This window comes from Lutra lutra, chromosome 3, assembly GCF_902655055.1.
Source record: "Lutra lutra chromosome 3, mLutLut1.2, whole genome shotgun sequence".
In the NCBI taxonomy this organism is placed as follows: Eukaryota; Metazoa; Chordata; class Mammalia; order Carnivora; family Mustelidae; genus Lutra; species Lutra lutra.
The window spans coordinates 131,880,271-131,902,089 of record NC_062280.1 but is presented as its reverse complement, the minus strand read 5'-3'; the positions used below and the strand labels follow the sequence as shown (position 1 = coordinate 131,902,089).

Here is a 21,819-nt window from a genome sequence, read left to right as displayed (position 1 = left end):
ACTGTATCCCACAGATAACAGATAAAAAATAGTATGATATGAATAAGGAAAGCGAATATGCATTAAAGTCTAGCAACTCCATTAAAGGCACTTTATATTTTTACTTCATTTAAGTAAAATGCAAACAAGATTCAGAATGTATGTGCCTTTTGTCTTTCCTTTTGTCAGAAAAGAAAGCAAACAAGAAATATTTAGTAATAATTTAATACTGTGAAATGGTATTAGTATAGATAACACAGAAAAATACCAAAACAGATTAAATTTGTTCTAAAATATTATAAATTTAGTATTTCATATTCTGAGGGTGACAGTTTTCCTAGAGTATAGTTTCTTATAAAGTGTTTGAAATGCATACTCTGTTCACTATAATGCTAATGGGATAAATATACAGAGAAGGGACAAAATCAAATACTTAAATTATTTATCATAAAGGAAAATGAAGTACAATCATATCAACAAAGATACTGACCAGGAATAAATTCAAACACAGCTCAAACTGTGACACACCGTGATATTCTACAACATTTACATTTCTACCACTGGAAACTCAATGCCAGGCAATTAAAAAGCATGTGTGGAATGAATGCATGTTAACTACAAAGCTGCCAAGTTGCAAACAACAGATATTGTGAAGTGTCCTAGCCAAGCTAAAATCTCCCATATGTATGACATGAAAACAGCTGCCTTTTATTTTCAAATCCAGATCTGCAAACCAATTGTGTTGCTTATTCCCAGCTCTTTCTTTAAAAATGAAGTACAACATCTGGAGAACAACTAAATTTTTATACAAATTAATTGTCTTGCCTACATATTTTATTATTATGAAGACATAAACTCTTATGTTTCTCCCATCTGCTTAAGAAATGGGTCCCTCCACTATTCAATCTTGAATCAATAATATAATTAACTCTTAAATCCTTTAAAAATTTTAAAGCTTCGGGCGCCTGGGTGGCTCAGTGGGTTAAATCCTCTGCCTTCAGCTCAGGTCATGATCCCAGGGTCCTGGGATCGAGCCCCGCACAGGGCTCTCTGCTCAGCGGGGAGCCTGCTTCTCCCTCTCTCTCTGCCTGCCTCTCTGCCTGCTTGTGATCTCTGTCTGTCAAATAAATAAATAAAATCTTTTTTTAAAAGATTTTATTGTCAAATAAATAAATAAAATCTTTTTTTAAAAGATTTTGTCAATAAATAAAATCTTTTTTAAAGATTTTATTGTCAAATAAATAAAATCTTTTTTTAAAGATTTTATTGTCAAATAAATAAATAAAATCTTTAAAAAAAAAGATTTTATTTATTTATTTGACAGACAGAGATCACAAGCAGGCAGAGAAGCAGGCAGAGAGAGAGAGGGAGAAGCAGGCTCCCCGCTGAGCAGAGAGCCTGATGCAGGGCTCGATCCCAGGACCCTGGGATCATGACCTGAGCCAAAGGCAGAGACTTTAACCCACTGAGCCACCCAGGCGCCCCAATAAATAAAATCTTTAAAACAATCTTTTTTAAACTTCAACTAGGATGTTAAAAACTTTTTTTTCAAATTTTAAGGGTTAAAATCATTTCAGTTTACATAATTTTGTATTTAAGGGACCACTAGTACAGAAGAATAATGAATTTGCTTTCAAATTTTAGTTTACTGGGGAACACTGAAAACAATGTTAATTTTTATTTTATTTTATTTAACAATGATGATAAGTCTAATTTTATTTCTTACGCATAGCAAATTTTGCCATGTAAAGCTCTGGCCTAGATTTAAACAGTTCATGTGAGCTTAAATCAGCAAATGTCTTCAAAACAGAAAACAAACAAGAGCGAGATATATAGTCATTTATTACATATTATAGGCATGTATATAAAATGTACACATATTTTTCCTTAAAAACCTAAGTTTTGATCTCATTTGTTTGTAAAATCAAGGCAATTAAAAATGACTGATGATTCACAAAATTTTCAAAAGTAGAATTCTTAGCATGATATCTACAATTGACTCTAAAATATATCAACTGTCAAAAACCAACAGGTGATGGGAGGAGTGCACTCATTGTTATGAGCACTGGGTGCTGTAGAGAAGTGTTGAATCACTATATTGTACAGCTGAAACTAATATTAAACTAAGAATCTAAACAAAACTTAATAAATAAATAAACATTAAATAAAAATAAAAGTGAAAAAGTATTTTAGAATCTATGAAATATGGTGATGAAAAAGAGAATACTTTGGAAAGGTCTACCTTAAAGTTCTCACCACCTCATATTACCTGGGTGATCTTAACATTTCTGAGTCTTAAATTCCTCTTAACTCTTAAATGGAAGCTTATGATAATACATGTTAATTGTCTAAAACACATTATAAACTCAAGGAACACAAGTTATACTACCTTAATGGTATTTGGAAGGTACCTCTTCCTCTTAAGGGAACACTTAATTCCCATCCTTTGGGAAGAAAGCTAGGCACCATTGCTGAGTTATCCAACATATTTAACATCTAGAAGTCTTAGAAAAAATTATCATAATCTACCATAATAACCAATGCAGAATTTACTAACAATTTAAACATAATGTTACACTTAACATAAACCCCTTCTATGTTAGGTCTGAGTGTGCCTCTTGGAGATGAGGATATGCTCCATGTTTTAATCATTCTTCATTTGAAAAACATTCTTTCCATAGCATATTTTTTCAGGATGAATAATTATAATTTCTAAATGATAGACCTGTTAGGGATTTTTTTTTCCAAGTCTGGATTAGAGTCCAGATTGTGGTAAGACTCTCACATCATGATTTTTATACTGTCATGCATTTTATTCCCATTTTTAAAAAATTACTTTATTATTTATTAATTACAAAAGAAATATGGGTTTACAATAGAACTTTTGAAAACACAAAAAAGTAAAAAGACTAAGGTACAAAATAAAAATTTTTTACCTGGAGATAATAATTAGTAGCACTTGGTATATTTTTTCTAGTCTTTTTTTTTTTTCTTTTTTTTAAGATTTCATTCATTCATGACAGAGAAAGAGGGAGAGAGGGAACACAAGCACAGAGGAGCTGGAGAGGGAGAAGCAGGCTCTCTGCAGAACAGGGAGCCTGATACGGACTCAATCCCAGGACGCTGGGATCATGACCTGAGCTGAAGGCAGATGCTTAACAACTGAGCCACTCAGGCGCCCCTCTAGTCTTCTATTTTTAAAGGCACACATGTACATGTACATACACTCAACATAAAAATGTAGTATTTGTGTAATATAAGTACTTTTGTGTACTGATGCTTTCCCTTAAAATATATCATGACCATTTTTCTATGCCACAAAATTTCCCTCGCAAATACTGTTATATGGCTGCATAGTGTCCCACACAATGGATATACTATGATCTATTAAGCTGAAACTCTACTGTGAGGTATTTGCAACATTGCCAACTTTCCTGTAGGCATCTTTGATGAGCACATGAAGTCAAATTACTTCTGGGTAGAACCAAAAGATCATAAGACATCTCACAGGGTGTCAATATTTGTAAGAGTTTTAACACATAATGCAAACTAACTATTCAGAAAGTTTATCCAATTTAAACATCTACTAGTGCTATATAACAGAGCATGTTTCAATGCACCCTTGCAATGCTGGGTATTATTATTTAAATTTTTTTATTTATCTAATACTAAAAATATCTCACTTATTTTAATTTGCATTCCTTTGACTATTGGTAATCCTGACTTCATCATATATTTGTTACCTTATCTTTTATATTTTATGCCCACCATCTAATTTTCTGTTGGTATGTTTATAATTTTTCTAGTAATTTATAAGAACGGATACATATTAAAGAGAGTGAAAATTTTTCTGTTGCATATACCTACTATGCAGTATTACGCTGTGTGACTTATATATGCTTTAACTACTTTCTAAAGTACAAAGTACTCATCCAATTTATTGTTAAATATAAATTTAAAATACAGACTTTCTTACTCTTTTTTTTAAGATTTTTTTTTTTTTTTTTTTTTTTGTCAGAGAGAGAGGGAGAGAGAGCAAGCACAGACAGACAGAATGGCAGGCAGAGGCAGAGGGAGAAGCAGGCTCCCCGCCAAGCAAGGAGCCCGATGTGGGACTCGATCCCAGGACGCTGGGATCATGACCTGAGCCGAAGGCAGCCGCTTAACCAACTGAGCCACCCAGGCGTCCCCATACTTTCTTACTCTTGATCTCAGGGTCATGAGTTCAAGCCCCATATTGGGCATGGAACATACTTAAAATAATTAAATAAACTTCCTTCTGTTTCATAAATCATCAATTAAAATAAGAAAAACAGAATGCAAAGTAGCTGGAAAATAATAACTATGTTAAGGAGTAATGTCAATATTGAATCTGCTGCGAAATACTATCTACATCTCTACATGATTTGTGAAAAGTCCAATCTTATCTTTACTTGAATAAGTGATCATATAGCTGGGGTGTTCCAAGAAACCATTTCCATAAGCTACCTTTTCCTTAAGCTTTACAAAGCTACTTTTGTAACTCAAATTCGCATAAATACCTATTATTTTTAAAATGTAGATTTTCTTTCAAAGTAATTGCTGCCCCTCAAAAAAGTAATTGCCAGTAAAACCTTAGTGAATTATTCCCTTTCATTCATAGTACAAGGAACATTGATAATAACAAAATAGTACCTAGAAATGGAGCAAGGAATACAAAAGAAAAAATGTAGGTGATTCAACACAAAGTGAATCATAATTTTTCAAGGTTATCCCTAGTCTTAGTATACACAGAACTAAATCAAAATTTCACATCATCTAAAAAAAATGAGATCTATCAATGAGCTTTCAGAGAAAGCAGACTCAAGCATTCTGCAATCAGAAGTATGTTCTAAACCTATGATTCCTGACATTAGGACATTTAGTTGTAATTTCAGCTTTCTTTTTTTTTTTTTTTAAGATTTTATTTATTTATTTGAGAGACAGAGTTCACAAGTAGTCAGAGAGGCAGGCAGAGAGAGAGGAGGAAGCAGACTCCCTGCTGAGCAGAGAGCCTGATGCGGGGCTCCATCTCAGGACCCTGGGATCATGACCTGAGCTGAAGGCAGAGGCTTTAACCCACTGAGCCACCCAGACGCCCCTGTAATTTCAGCTTATAAAATTTACATTATTTTACACAAATGACAGTGGAAGATTTTTTCCCTGGGAAATCAAGCAGGTATAACTTACCACATCCCGAAAGACGACGGCCCGAAGACGATTAATATCAACATCCTGAAGAAGTCTATCAGGATCTTTAATAGGAGAAAGGTTACCTGGAACACTTTCTAATGGGGTCTTAAAAAAGAAAGAGAATTGTTAAAAAGAAAATAGCATAATGCAGAAAGGAGAGTAATTTCTAGCATCTTCAGGCATTTCATGAGCCACGGTCTTTACCTCCCTATCACTGAGTAACATTTATTGACAATAGCATTCTATTACAAGACACTTTTTCTGTTCTCCTCTCTGCTCTTGTCACAGTTTCACTTACTTGTAGGGTTCTTGTTTTTCAACACCACAGCTACCACAACAGACTCAGAAAAGTAGTGACTGAGGTAGAAAAGAGACTGATCTTGGACTTCTGAGAGTTTGAGCTTAAACTTTGCTGTGTAGCCTTGGACTTGTTAATAAAATTTTCTGAGCCTCACTTTCCCAATATCTACTTAAGAGATTTCTTTGAGTCATTGGATTCATTTACCCATCATGTGTTTACAACATATGAGATTACTACATTATACTGCATGAGATTTTATATGTATAAATATGTTATATCTATGAAAAGCTAAAAAAAGGCAAACAAAAATCATAGCCTTAATATTAAAGCTGAAAAACATAAAAGATCATAACCACCAAAAATCCTTTTTAAAGCTGAAGATACAAAAACTGACAAATTTTAAGTAATGTATCACATAGCAAACTGTTCAAAGAGCCAGGCTCCCTGAAATTCAGTCTAGTACTTCATTACTTATACAATATTTTAAGAATTGTTTGGATTAAATTAGGTTATATAGAGTACCAAATACAATTCCTGCAAACAGAGTAACTTGTTACCCTAATAAAAATAAATAAGCTTCCTTTTAAATCTTCTACACACTTCAATTATGATATTTCACTCTTAAATTAAGACGTTTGATTCCTCTGCAGCATAGGATAGTGAAAAGAACATGGCTTAGTTATTTGGTTTCCATTATAATTCCACAACTTACCAGCCATACGACCTTAGGTGAGATATTAACCTCTCTGGACATCAGCTATGTGATTTAAATGATAAGTTAATAATATTTATCACAGGATGATTAAAGAAAATAACACATTATTTACAGCAGAGATGAAAAGAACACATTTTACAGCTTAGATGAAGAAATATATGAATACTTTAACTTATATGTATCATTTTACATTTTATAAAGTGTTTTTACAACCATAATTGAATTTGATCTTTATAAAGACTTCTTTAGGGTAAAGCTTGTATTATTGCTCCTTTTTATGAAGTATAGAAAGTTGGGCCCAATGAAGATGTATGACTCATACAAGTCTACATGGATTAGTATTACATCAAAATTATCCATGGTGACTTACTGAAGTGACATAAGAATGCATAAACACAGGGAGATAAAAGAAAACCCTCGTTTGCCAGGTCCACTGACTCCCTTTCTTGAAATGTGTTTTCTTACAAAGTCCACTTTCCTCTAATATTTCTGTATCTATCACTTATTAACCATTTCTTGTTGCCAAGGTTCTTGCTAAAGAGATAGTGACTAGCTCAACTAAATTACCACAAAATTCCTTCATGTTGGACTTTCTCTCCATGTTCTGAAATCAGAATAATAGTTGGTTTGACAGTGTTGAAAAGCTCCCTATTATCTAGTGAATTAGTTACAGATTCCTTTAAGATCAAAGTTCTCAAAAATACTAATTTATTTATTCATTTCATGAGTATATAGACCCGATAGAGGAAAATTAGTATTAATTGAAAGTTCACTGTGTGTCAGGAATTAACTAAGAACTTTAATTACTATTTTTCATTTAGTTCATATAAACACCTTGTAAATTAATATTTGCATCCATTTTAAAGACTGGAAAACTGAGGCATAGGAGACTAAGGAATTTGTTTTGGGTCACAGAACTAGTAATGGGGTAGAGCCAGCATAAAAATTCAGACTTGTTTGATTCTAGAGTTAGTGCTCTTTTAACAAAGTACTGCCAGTGCTGTACATACATGCTCTGGAATTCCAAAGATGTGTAAGATATGCACATGCCCTCAAGTAACTTACAATCTACTATGCCTACACATACAACATGAGGCATTCTTGCTGATGTGTTCATATTTCATTTTCTAAGCAATGGAGAAACCTTTGGAGACTTGTTAACAATAAAATATGGTCTGGTTATTGTAGAAATGTTTTCTGATAGACGTGAAAAAGAGGCTACACTATAGATATATTAAATATGTGGTTGTTCTGTTTGAAAGTTACAGAAGTTTGAAGCCACAGAACTATTTAAATGAATTAAACTTGTATTTCATGTCTTCGCTTACTGAGCAGAAAAAATGTTTCTCAGTATCAAACATCTAATTACAAGTGTAGTATGTGATATGATACACACACAGTTTTATGAAAATATCAAATAGAGAAAACCTTAGATTGGGGTGGCTGTAAGGGTATCTGGAAACATTTTCCCAAAAGTAGCACTTAAGCTGAAGCCAAGAGCTGAATGAAATTTAACTGGATGAAAAGTAAGGATGGACCCTTCCAGTAAAGGGAAACTATGAAAAAGTCTGAAGGCAAAAAAAAAAAAACCAAAAACAAAACAAAAAAAACCCTCTGATGAACTAAATAAAGTCTATCATGTGACTAAAATGGCAAAAACAATGGGAAAGGGAATACAAGTTGCAGTTGGAGAAGTAAGCCAGGGTCAGTCACGGAGGACCATAAAAGTCATGTTGATAAAACTCTGGATGTGATGCAAAGGGTTAATTAAACATGTGATAAAGAGCTAATTTAAAGTGAGAATTACTAGTATATTCCAAAATACACTATTCATTCATTTCCTGGGCATTCAATATATGTGTTTAATATTATGGGAGTATCCATCAACAAAAACATATCCACTTAAAAAGCATAACCCACATATTGAGCTCTGTGAAAATACATTTAACTATGAAAAATAGTAATAACTAAGAACTTTCAGAACTATGTATACTGATATCCTTATAAAAAATCCTATGAAGTAGAAATTATTAGTACCTTCATTTAATAAACAAAGAATGCAAGTCTCAGAGAGGTTAAATAATCTTGGTAACACAATTATGAAGAAGAAAAGCCAGCACCGAAGAAGCCTACAGCTGTCCAATTACCAAATGTTTGCTCTTTCATTACACAATACCATGTTACTTTTTTCTCATACTTAAACAAATTTTAGAGTACGTGATATTTAACATAGAAAATGCTTAATTACCTTAGAAGCTGCTGTGGCGGTCACACTTTGGGGAGCTTCCTGAGGTTTACTGCTGCCGTGGGAAGATTTGCTCCCCCTGTCTCTCTGTCTCTGCCGACATTCTAAACAGTTTCTCACAGCAACACAACAAACTATTTAAAAACCAAAAGCATATTATTAATATAAATGCTTGACTCTGACATGTTGAAAAGAGCTGCTAGCTTTTTTTTCTTTCTTTCCATTTCCTCCATTCATTATTCCTAGATAAAATATTTTTTAAATTATGAAATACAGTAATGAAAAGTACATTTAAAACATGTGTAGTTAAAAAACAAAAACAAAAACAACATACCCATATACTACCAATCAGCTGCAGGAACAGAATATTACTGAAGCTCCCAATATATCCCTTCCTTATTCTATCTCCCTCCATCATTTAAAATTCTGAACTTCACAGATTAACAAAAATTTTTTGAAACTTCATATTCACATTTGATAAACTGTTTTGATTGATAAGACTTCTTCAGTAACATGAGTACTTGGTGACTATACTGAGCACAGCTCCCTATTTCAGGAAGTGACAGAACACCACAATGCAGTCCATCTCACAAGTCCCAACCCACCTTTCTGCATGATGGGAAAGTCTACAGCCTTGTCAATAAGCATTCCATACATATAAGCTTTTCACTTATTTACTTATTTTAAGAAGTCTTATTCATATAGTAATACACATTACAAGTTCTGGAATCTGACCACCTGAATTTTACTTCTGGCTCTGCCCCTTATGAGAGCTGTGTGATCTTGGGCCAGAAGCTTAAGCTATGTGTGCCTCAGTTTCCTCATAAGTAAAATGAATATAAACATAGTAACCTCCTTACAGGATTGCTGTGAGGATTTATGGAATTGATATTTTTATAAAGTGCTTAGAACGGTAGACAGCACATATTGATATATTATTGCTTCATTATTATCACTTATAAAACTTTCCTGTAGATGACAAAAAAGCAAATCGGCTAGGAAATATTGGGATAAAAATGAAATTACCAGTACAGCTTTGAAATATATTCAGAAATAAAAGCTCAAAATAACCAAATAAATGCTAGTTTTAAGACACTGAGGTATTTTAAACATTTCTCTGTTTCAGAGTTCACTGTCAGCTATTGTCAATTATCAAAGGATATGTCCATACTGGCCACAGTAAATTACCCCACACCTACTGGTTGTCAGAGAAATCTCAATGTGATCAGTCTCTCCATTATAGTGAGTATGAAATGATTCCACTTAACCTGCCCATCTTTAAAAAATGCAAAAGAAAACAAGTAGGTTTCATTCCATCATTCTTAAAGGAAGTTATTATTCCTACCTTGGATCAGAACAATTTATCTGAAACTATACATGTATAGATTTGTATATAATTTTAAAAGTTATGTTTAAAAAGAGTACACATCAGAAATTTCCTTCCTATTTAATGCCTTATTTCTTGTGTCCTACTCATGCTCTAAGGCAAGTATAAAAACAATTGCTTTCTGGTCCCTTGTAAAGTCTAAGTAGTACACAAAAATTTCCCCTTTAAAGAAAGGTAGGCTATCGAAGAATGGATGTAAAGAGATGGATTAAATTTACTAAGAGTTTTCAGTGCTAACTTTTCTTTGTGACACAGGATTGTAAATGAACAGTATAGGTATAGTAATGTTTGTTAGTGTTAACGGCTTACTCTGAGAAACAGTGACACTGGCATAGTCAGTTTTATCCTTTGGCATGCTGTGTATAAAAACTATGTCACTGGTCTTCTGACATAATTGTGGGTCAGGACAACTATCAACTATGGTACACTACATTAGTGTACCAAAACAGGAGTCCTAAGTGGATTTACATTAAAATCATGTCAATGAAAAAATGTTATAGCCCTTTTGATTTTGAAACAATTCAAAATATATTTGACTTCATTTCAAATTATAATCCATTAAAGATGATCCATTTCATGAAATCTCCAATGTGATGATGCCACAATATTTTTAAGTTAGTAATTGTCAGGAATTACAAGGTAATCTCTATACAACATACTCATTAACTTGTTTCATCAATAATTTACAAAACAAAGAACATCAAAAACTAATCTGTAGGTAATTATTTAACATGCACCGTTATTCTTAACAAACTTACCTAGCCTCAGGCACTGTCTCATTAAACCTCCAGAAGACATGTTTTTTTCAGCTTCAATCTCACTAAAATTTAGAGAGCTGGCAAATACAAGTACATCAACCATTGCCATCAATCGGCTGAGGAAAGTTACTGCTGTCTCAGCTGACATGCCTTGTGTCACTTCAATATTTTCCAATTCCGTCTTTAAAAAAGTAGAAGATTTAAGTCTTGTTTAAAATTTGGAAATATAATACATACACATACATGCTATAGGTAAATAGTAGTTCAGCATATCTAGTATATTTTCTAAACAAAATAAATTATAAGCTAATTCCACATATCAAAAGAGCTGGTTGTCAAATTTAACTAGTTTACCTATGAATTATCCTTGAAAAAAGGAAAAGTCCATTTTTAAGATGAAGGTTAAATTTAAATGTTATCATTTGTAAAAGCTATATTCCAAACTTAAGGTCATTTCACAAATACATCTAGGAATAATTATACAGCTTTATTTGTACTACTTTTGTCTTATTTTATTAATAAAGAGATAAAATTGATACTTTGCTAAAATCTTCACTCTCATTTATTAAAAGACATGCTTTAATTTCTCTTTAGTATAAATGCATGATGAGTAATAGTAAAGATATATGGCACTTCCAATCAGCATCAAAATGAGACGACTGTCAAATGAGAATACATAATTTCTTACCCATTTCAGAATAAACTAAGCCACTAGGTATCTCATACATACAATAATACTTGGGTAAAAATAACGAAGATCATTAATTCCTCTAAAGATATTAATTTTTGACTTTTAAGACACTAGCAACAAGAAGAATCAGTAACAATTTAGTTAGGTACAACTATACTTTCACTAAAGTATTGTTCATGATAAAATATAATTTCTTGCTTTCAAAGGAAATGTTAAAAAGTATTTTGGGAGATGTGTAACTTTGTATTTTATAAGCAACAGCAACATTTCTTATTTTAATTTTCATTCTGTATTATATAACATTTTTATTATTTTGATTCATTATAACTAGGCCTAATTTTCTCAATGCCACAAGGGGCAGAGAAAAGTAAGAAGTTCTTTATAAATAAAAAATACTACTGCTTAAATTTTCTGAAAATGGGCACACTAGCCATATTGATTAATCTTATTTCTTCACCCAATGATAAATTCAACTACAAGGTAAGCATATATTATAGGTATCTATTCCTATTTAATGTTCCATTTTGATATTGTTTATGCCCATCCTTCTATCTAAACATATTCCTGGCTCCCATTAAAATGGAAATGTCAGCAGAAAACACTGATTGAAAAAAAAAAAAACAACCAAACACCTCTTAAAACATTTCTTGAGCATAAGATGGGTAATACAAATGATAGGTGACTACTGCAAGCACTATATAACTAAACTAAATTTTAAATGGAGTATAAAATGTAACAACCTTTCTTCCTTCCATTTAACAGCAAAATAGTGTTAAAACCATTCTCTCTAAAATGAGGTTGAAAACAGACAAAAATCTGTTTTCAATTGTTGATTTATATTATGCCGATTCAGTACCCATGGTCTAAAGAAATAACTCATTACTTGGATTTCTTAACTACAGATTCCTTATTTCCTAGCACCTCATTGATATACAGCATTATTTCATAGCACAAATTAAAAATCTGTGATCACAACACAATAGTTTATATTAAAAAGCAAAAAAAAAAAACAAAAAAAAACAAGAACTCTTTTAAGTCTCAGTTAATAAAAGTGTCTCATAATGGACTGGAAGATCTGGCCATTGCTTAGGTGTATCAAATATTCTCAACAAATCTTCAAAAATACTAGAATTCTAAAATATCTGTAGATGTATTCTCAAGGAAATTCATCATTTTGAATTACTCAATTTATAAGATTTATTTATTAGTTATCACTTTATTAGTTAACAGACTTATTTTCATGTCTTTTGTGGTCTACTAGGTCTAACCTTCAAAATATGCTTTCATTTTTAAATGACTAAATTATATCAGAAATTACTAACAAAATTATTAATCAGCCATGTAATTAGCCAAACTGTTATGACTAAACAAAATAAAATTTTAAAATAAAAAGCATTCTTAATAACATAAAAGCCAAAAAGGGAGTTCTTAATTAATTCCATATAAAAGTAATTTATATTTTTATGAAGTGTTATATAAACATAACATATATTTAACAATAAAGATTACTCACATATGATTATTATTAAATCTTAAAATAATATACATCCCATCCAATTTCCTTTCATTGGAATCAATTAACATCTGACTGCATGTATGACTGAAATTTGTTTTCATTATATTACAATAGTTTAGTCTAAAGTTTATTGTGAATAAGATAATAATTCATCAATGCATTGAGAGAAAAATCTTTTTAATGAATATTTTAAATATACCAAAGATATGTCTAATCCTAAAGATGGTATAGAAACTCAAAATATAACCAAGTCAAAAATTTTATAAATAAGCAAAAATAAAACTTAAAACTGAAAACCTGAAAATTACTTAAGTAATAATACTAACCTTAGAACCCTGGACATGCATTAGACAAAACAGACAACAGATCAAAAAAGTACAAGAAAAGGAAATTATTAAAATTAAATGAAAATACAATGTAAAATTGAAACACAAAATAATATATTTAAAAATTTTATTTAATTATTTTATTAGAAGCCAAGTTCTTAGAAGAGATATTCCTTTTATAAATTACATATGATTAAGATTAAATATCAAGTATTTAGACTAATGTTTATTTTTTTCATTAGGGTAATTCTGCCCAAATTTTATATATATTTATATATATATATATATATATATATTTCATACACTAGAAATTATGCATATTCTATTTTATAAAATAAATATATATTCCTAGCAGATGCCTAAAGAAGCATTTTAATAAAAAACTGATAAGATTTCTGTAAAAGCCCTAACTCAGTACTGGTTTCAGCAGAAATGACTTAAGGAAATAAACTATTTATACCAAACTTCCAGAATTTTCATTTAGGCATCATGTTATAATTTGTTTCCTAAAATATTTGGAGTCAAAGAATAAAATACTGTAGTGATTATAACTTGAAAAACATTTTTCTTTGCTAGACTAGAACTTACTGATACACTAATCAGGCCTGCATGTGAACTAAGCTAATTACATAGATATTACACTAAATTTCAGAGTCTCAACTAAGAATTATGTTTAATATATTCAGAAGTTTGGCTAGAATTAAATTTCACAATAAAAGTTACCAATTTTCCTACTCTGATTTTTGACAACAAATATAAGTGAGCGTAAATTTCAAAAACAAAACAAAACAAAACACCATTTTCTTGGTACACTGTATAGGAAAATGCATAAAAGCCTCCTCAGAATACTACAGTATGTTCAGTAGTATGAGACAAAGGAAAAATTAATTTTTCCAAATCTATTAACTCTACATTCTGATAATGTAAGGAAATATAAACTAAAATTAAAACTTTATCATCATTTTTTTGACAGAAAATATTGCTCTTCTTTCATGATTATGAAACTATGAGGAAAGCCAGAAATATCAGTCACTACTATTTTTCTTAACAGACAAAATGAAACCATACCTGACCCTGAATTAAATTCTAAACAGTGTTTTGGATGGTTGACCAAAATGATCAACTTAAAATCACAAAGTGATTATGCAATTTGTAGCTGGATCCATGTTCTTTGCTTCTCTTCATTTTTTTTTCTACAACTCCTTGCTTTCACTAATGACCAATTTGTATAATGTATAGAGAATAAAAGAAAGGGTCTAACTGACTAGTCATAGAAACACTAACTCTAAAAAATCAACAACAACAAAAATAATTCTTCTTTCCAAAACCAAAGATTGATCAAACTGAATACTAAGAAGTTTAAATTTTTTCCCTGGGTACTAAAGTTAAAACCATTGTTCTAATTTATAGAAATTATTTTGTAATTTATTTTCTATGCCACATAAGACTTTAAATAGTCCAGGCAAGCTAAAATTCCAAAAAGTCCTGCCTCTTCAATGAATATTAAGTTCAAGGTGTTCACTAATATTGCATGTGTATACATTTTTCCTTAAAGTTTCCACTGAAATGTTACTTACATTAATCTAAACTTTTCTCTTTTTTGTTTTTAGTTTATTTATTTATTTCTTAAATAATTTTTAAAATATTTTAATAAACATATAATGTATTATTAGCCCCAGGGTTACAGGTCTGTGAATCGCCAGGTTTACACGCTTTACAGCACTCACCATAGCACATACCCTCCCCTATGTCCATAATCCCACCACCCTCCCCCAACCCCCTCTCCCCCCAACAACCCTCAGTTTGTTTTGTGAGATTAAGAGTCTCTTATGGTTTGTCTCCCTCCCAATCCCACCTTGTTTCATTTATTCTTTTCCTACCCCCAAACCCTCCGCGTTGCATCTCCACTTCCTCATATCAGGGAGGTCATATGATAGTTGTCTTCTAATCTAAACTTTAATTGCATGACAATACTACAACAGCAATACACAAATGTTACCCCTAGTGGGAATTAGTATATTCATATGAGATCTCAGAGCAGAAAACAGACCACCACTATGCCAGTCCCACTGGGACGGCAGACAAAAAGACTATACCATGTAAATCTTTGCCATCAAAATAAATCACCCATTATAAATAAATTTGCCTCAAATATCCTATTTTAGAATCCTGAATATGGCAGATTATTTTACAAATGGGAAAATTACTCTATCATGACACAGTTCTGAATAAACAGTTTCAAAAAGAACTAAATGAAGGAAACATCAAGAGCCTCTTCTCCATCTAATGAGCTTTACACTTATTACTTATCCTAATTTTCACAAACTCCCTGTTAAATAAGCATAATTAACACCTTTTCATAATGAAGAAATTGTGAGGTCCTATCTAGTAAGTGGTAGAACCCAGATTAAAATACAGATTTATCTTGTGCCAAAATCCATATACTTTAATATTGAATCCTAACTCCAAAAAGATTATGTCTGAATCTGACTGATGATGGGAAACATGTTTGTTTTGATGAAAATGAGATTTCCATACTTATCTGTGATCCATACTTATACTGAGAAATGGGAAGGACATATTCCTAGGTTGAGCTTTGTATCATAATTTTTTTCAACAGAGAACTATAAAGAAAACCTAGCATTACCCTGTTTATGTGAACTGCTTGTGACGTATGTGGAAAAAAAATCGTGTATTTTGGGGAGGATCCATTTCTGTGTTTTTGTTCTGTTCTATCGACTAAGCTCTCTAAGATACCACACAGTCATGATTACTGCGTTTAATATACAATGATTCTTTCAAAAGTTTTTTAACTACCCCTTGTGAACTTTTTTAAAAATAGTCTTTATAACTATAAAAAATTTTGGTGGGATTTTGAGAGGAAGTGTGATACATCTAAGTATCAATTTGGGGGCAAGTGTTACCTTTATTATGTTGAGTCTCCAACCCATAAACATGTTATATTCTCCATTTATTTAGACCATTTTTGATTGCTTTTACCCATCCTTTGCAGTTTTTGGAATAAAAATATCATATATTTATTGTTATATTTACAACTAAATATTTCATATTGAACGATTACATAAGGTACCATATTTTAAATTCCTGTGTCCACATGTTTATTGCTAGTAGAAATAAATACAACTAATGTTGTTGTTCACCTTTCACCTTGGTAAAATGGAGAAAGACGACTACCTAGCATTCTACTTACCCTCTCAAAATTAATACAATTTCAACACTAGACATGTCAAATGCTACAAAAAATTAGCATGGCTGAATGTGAAAAGTTACATATCTTCTAATAGAACATAATGACCACAATGTTCAATGAAATTGTTTTAAAAATTAAAATTCTAAATTTCTAAAATTTCTAAATTTCTAAAATTCTAAAAATTCAAGTTCTTGTTTAGTAGGAAATAATGAGTTTATCTTAAGCCCTAACTATTGAATTTTCAATGGTCAGTAAATAATAGCTTTCCCACTAAAACATTATACTACGACATTTGTAATTTATCTGAGGATTATGCTCTACGTCAGAAGTCAGTAAACTATGACCCAGAAGTCACCCTGCCCCACTGCCTGTTTTTATAAATAAAGCTTTATTGAGACAAATCCACACATTCTGTTATGCAACTGTCTATGGTTGCTTTTGCAAAAAAGCAGAGTTGAGTAGTTGAGACAGATACCATTATAGCCCACAAAACTGAAAATAGTTATCATCTGACACATACAGAAAAAGTTTGCAAGTCACAGCCATCCATCATTATTCATATTTATTCATTAAATACACATCTGCATTATTCATAATGCATAAGTATTTTTAAAACTACACAAACCTAAACAAAATCATGAGATCACTCAAACATCAGTATCAAATGTTTCTAGGATTGAAATTATAATGGCATCTACATTACAGTGTTTCCTTTTGCTAACCTGTATACTGTCAATGCTTCCTTTTTCACTTTTGGATTTTTATAGGTTAAATCTACACCAAAAAGCTCTTTAGATATTCAGTTCTAATTTTCTTCTTTATTTGATCTCATCTTTCCCAACTTTCTCCCTCTACTACATTACAATTTTTAGCACAAATATTACACAATTAAGTAAAGAAAAACAATGCTCAGCAATCAGCACTAGTATGAAGTGGGACAAAACGTCTGGGTGTTTCTTTTAAGGAAGCAACTTATTCAAAGAACATAACCAGCTGTTGTATAACGAGGCATAAGTACAATCAGCTAATGAACCAAAATGACAGAAATATAGAAATAGAAATGAAAAAGATTTTCTACACCTGAATTCCTAAATCTGTTAAGAATATTCTAGGCAAGGGCACCTAGGTGGCTCAGTCAGCTAAGTGTCTGCCATCAGCTCAGGTCATGATCCCAAGGTTCCTGGGATTGAGCCCCATGGAGGGCTCCCTGCTCAGTGGAGAGCCTGCTTCTCCCTCTCCCTCCCCCACCTCATGCTCTCCCTTGCTCTTGAATAAATAAATAAAATCTTTTAAAAAAAGGAATATTCTAAACAACAAGCAGTTTCAAACAGTAAAATACAGTGGTCTAAACTGTAAAGGTAATAATTTTGGAAGTCAAACCTCAAAATGTCAGTATCTTTATTATATATTCATTACAAAATAAAAAATAAGTAAATTTGGGGGGTGAAATAGTATATAAATCATAACATTTATGGACAATTTATTTTGGTAATTTCCTATTATCTCTATCTTGATGAAGATCTTTTAGCTTAAAAAATTGGAAGATTATTTAGTAATATGAATATTTTAAGCCTATACAAATTTTAATACTACTAATTTTATATAGGAGTCATTTTCAGTTCTGCACTAAATTTTAAAACAATATTATAAAATGAATTTCAATTCAACCTTTTAAAATTTCTTGATAACAAATGATTATTTAGAAAATATTAAAAATTTTCATATGATGAAGAAAAATGTCAGGAGAAAATAATGGTATTTTTCAGTTTTTAATGTGTAGAAGGGAAAAAGACCCTCCCTGTTTTAATATTAGAATGCATTTTGACAACAACTCTCTATTTACCTGAATTTGGGATAAATCACCAGGAGAAATCAGAGACTGAAGAGAAGGCATGGTAGGTACATTAATCTCACAGGATATCTACATTCTTCACATACCATCAACTATTTTTCTTCCAGGCTCCATTTCCTTGCTTAGCTGCTAATTTCATTAAAGCCCTAATAATGACGATCCATTTGCTGCTCTCCCTCTTGATCTAGATTTTGTCAACTTTTTGAATAAATTCACGGGTGAAATGAAAGTGTATGTGCCTGTGAGGGGGGAAAGATGTTGGGCATGCAATCTTTTGTTGCCAATCTTTAAATTTCAGTGATACTTTGGGGATGATGGCATTGAAAAAACTATAGAGAGAAAAGGAATCACGTAAGATAAGCTGGTTAATAATGTAATAAAACTAGAGATTAATTTGGAAACACTGCTGCACCAAGTAAAAGATATCTTAACAAAAGGGCCAGTTTCTCTGGAGAGAGTACTTTCTGGGCTCATGGATTAGTTTCCAGTATAGTGGCAGGAACACAATCAATACGCTAAACAGAGTTCTACATTCTTTCCTATCTGAGCAAGCAGCTATGGAGTCTTTTTTAAATATATATATAAATCAGAGATTTTTTTGAACTACAACTAAAATATAAAGTTAACATTGACCTACTATATTTTAAACATATATAAGTAATGTTAAATGCCTTTCAAACTTAATAGATTTCCATGTTTTATCTAGAAAGACAGCTATACTTTTTAAATAAATGTTGAACTAGATAAAGTCAGATGCAAATGTTATTACAGTCCATATGTCTATAAAAAGTTGAGTTTTTTGAGGATTATGAAATTGTTCAGATAGCATAAAAATGGTATGTTATTTACATTTTTTTTCTGAGATGCCTAAGTTTTAAATAAGAATTCATTAAAATTAGGCTCCCTTTTGGAAGCAATTTGCTAGCTTCAAGATTAAATCTCAGAGAATAAGAATGTAGAAGTTCCACATATAGTTTAAAATAATACTAAGTTTAGAAATAATATTTCAATTCACATGAGGTTTTGCATATCTAATGACTTTTTTCTAAATTTAGATTTATGACTCTACTTACACAATAACCATGTGCTTGTATTTAGAATTTCAAGTGTAACAGAATAAAAATTTTAAATTCACCATAATACGTATTTGAAGAAATAGTCAATATATAGAAAATAAAGTAAGTCACTTATAGTTATGGCTCTTCTTCAAAAGTACTCATCAAGTCACCAGAGAAATGTTTCCATAAACACACATACCTGAAACCCAACACTGACAAAAAGAAACGGGGAGAAGTTTCCTTAGGTGAATATGTCTCCTTAAAATCTATCCGTTTACAGCAGAAAACACTGACAGGCTCTAGTCAGGTAATTACAAAATACACCACTAGATGGAAGCAAAGTACTTACAGTTGGTGATGTAGCAGCAGAGAGCAAAGGTAAAATTCCTCCACAAGCAATAATGATGTTGTCTACCATTTGGGAAATGAGGTGAATTGTGTTATGTACAAAAATAATATTTTCATTGCTATTGACAAAATCCATTACAGACTTTGTGGAATGGCTAAAAGAGCAGAAAAACAAAACATAAATGAACATTTTCTTAGCTTAAGAAGTTAACTATAACATTTATAAAAGTGAAAAATGTTGAAGAGCTAGGCAAATTTAAAATGGAACTATTAGAAAAGAAAATAATTTAAAACTGAGATAGCATATTACCCAAAACTTAACATTCATCCTTGCAGAGTTTGTGTCCAAATGTATTAACTCATTAATGGGGGTTTCTGCTTTAAAAATAAGTGTGTTGACCAGATTTAGGTCAATTGATTTAAATTAGCTGAAGTTTATTTTCACAAAAGCTGGTTATTTTATGTTGAAATCAGTTTTCCTTATTTACCATCCTCAGGTAATCTAGAACAACTGGATAATTAACTCCAAGTTTACCTTTCAGGGAGTTTCTGTTTATCACCAGATTACAGCCCCACCTGTGACCAGCCATACTGAAAATGTGTACTGCTAGTCACAGAAGTGACATGTTAGGGAAATATAAATAAATCAGTAAAAATTCAAGGACTTACTGAATAAAAAAATGAAAAAGATCTTAAAGGTCAGCAGTGCAGCTTTTCCATACAAAACATGCAACTTAGATACCCAGAAAAATACACTGCTTTAGTTTGATGTCTGTCAAGAATATAAACTATTTTCTAATGGAAAAAAAGTGATTACTCCATGATCAATTGTTCTTTTTTGTTCAATTTTCTCAAATTTGGTCTATTTTCCAATTTTGAAGTTTCACTTTTTCCCCAACATCCCACAAACAGCTGTAGACGTGAAATGGTGTCCATGTGTCAAAGGGTTCGTCAAGGAAAGCTGCCAGTTGGTTTCCGTACTGATGCTAACAGCCAGTTCCGTCAACCAAAAGATTCAGTTTTAGGAAAGACTGAAAAGAAAGCTCATCACCCTATTTTTATAGGAAATCAGTGGTATCTGGTATGCAGTGGCTACTCCAATTTGGAAACAGGGCAAAGTGCTATAGGACTTAAACACTGTGACAGATCCAGTCAAGAAGATAGTGAAACTAACTGAGGCTTCATTCACTCCAAGGACTCAGCATTAGTTCACTAGGTGTGTGGCCACTTTCTTCTCCTTGTGTGTGAAGTTAAGTAATGTTCACGGTATCTGCAATAAGGAAAAGACCTTCCATTGCTCATGATGCATCTTACTGACAGCAAAAATAATCAGTCATTCTTCCTTTTTTTAAGATTTATTTATTTATTTATTTATTTGACAGACAGAGATCACAAGTAGGCAGAGAGGCAGGCAGAGAGAGAGAGGTGGAGGCAGGCTCCCTGCGGAGCAGAGAGCCCGATGCGGGGCTCGATCCCAGGACACTGGGATCATGACCTGAGCTGAAGGCAGAGGCTTAACCCACTGAGCCACCCAGGCGCCCCTCATTCTTCTTTTCATATACATGACGGTGGCAAGAGGAGAAAACATGCTTGTCTAAGGATGCTTGGTTTGGATTTGGTTAAGGATAAATTCTCTGAAGACAAAGCATCAGCAACTGAATGGAATGCCAGATATCAGTTAATCTTCAGTATAGCTGATACTCAATCTTCAGCATGATTAATTAAGTCAATTGATTCTCACTCCTTCCAATTGTAAACTATCATCTATGACATCTTAGATGTCAAGATGTTTACCCAATCCTAAAAATAAGTGCTATCTTTAAAAAAAATTAATTAGGGGCACCTGGTGGTTCAGTTGGCTAAGCATTTGCCTTCAGCTCAGGTTATGATCTCAGGGTCCTGGGATGGAGCCCTACATCAGGCTCCCCGCTCAGTGGGGAGTCCGCTTTTCTCCTTCCCCCTCTGCCCCTCCCTGTACCCGACTGTGCATATGCTCTCTTTCTCTCTCAAATAAATAAAAATAAAATCTAAAAAAATTAAGTAAAATTCTGTTCGGGGAATTCTAAGAGAGCTCATGAAAGAGAACAGAGACACATGGTATCTGTGTGCATGTTATGTTTCCATCCTATGTTAAGGGAAGGAAAGTGGACTAGCTCTCATTTGGGGACTACTAATATTCTAATTAGTAAGTTACAGTATACATCTCCACTGATAGTCATAT

At 32.1% G+C, this 21,819-nt stretch overlaps 1 protein-coding gene across 13 annotated transcripts in view; it reads right to left on the bottom strand.

Moving 5' to 3' along the window:
- NBEA (neurobeachin) overlaps positions 1-21,819 on the bottom strand; it is a 677,938-nt gene that overhangs the window by 442,404 nt on the left and 213,715 nt on the right. For 9 of the 13 annotated variants that reach the window (XM_047723145.1, XM_047723148.1, XM_047723152.1 and 6 more), the window contains 5 exons: positions 19,600-19,753; positions 13,130-13,138; positions 10,597-10,777; positions 8,455-8,585; positions 5,188-5,295 (listed from right to left, as the gene is read on the bottom strand). In XM_047723145.1, coding sequence (XP_047579101.1) covers positions 5,188-5,295; positions 8,455-8,585; positions 10,597-10,777; positions 13,130-13,138; positions 19,600-19,753 — 583 coding nt within the window. The remainder of the gene's footprint in view (positions 1-5,187; positions 5,296-8,454; positions 8,586-10,596; positions 10,778-13,129; positions 13,139-19,599; positions 19,754-21,819) is intronic. The other 4 variants (XM_047723146.1, XM_047723151.1, XM_047723157.1 and 1 more) reach the window with 1 other exon arrangement.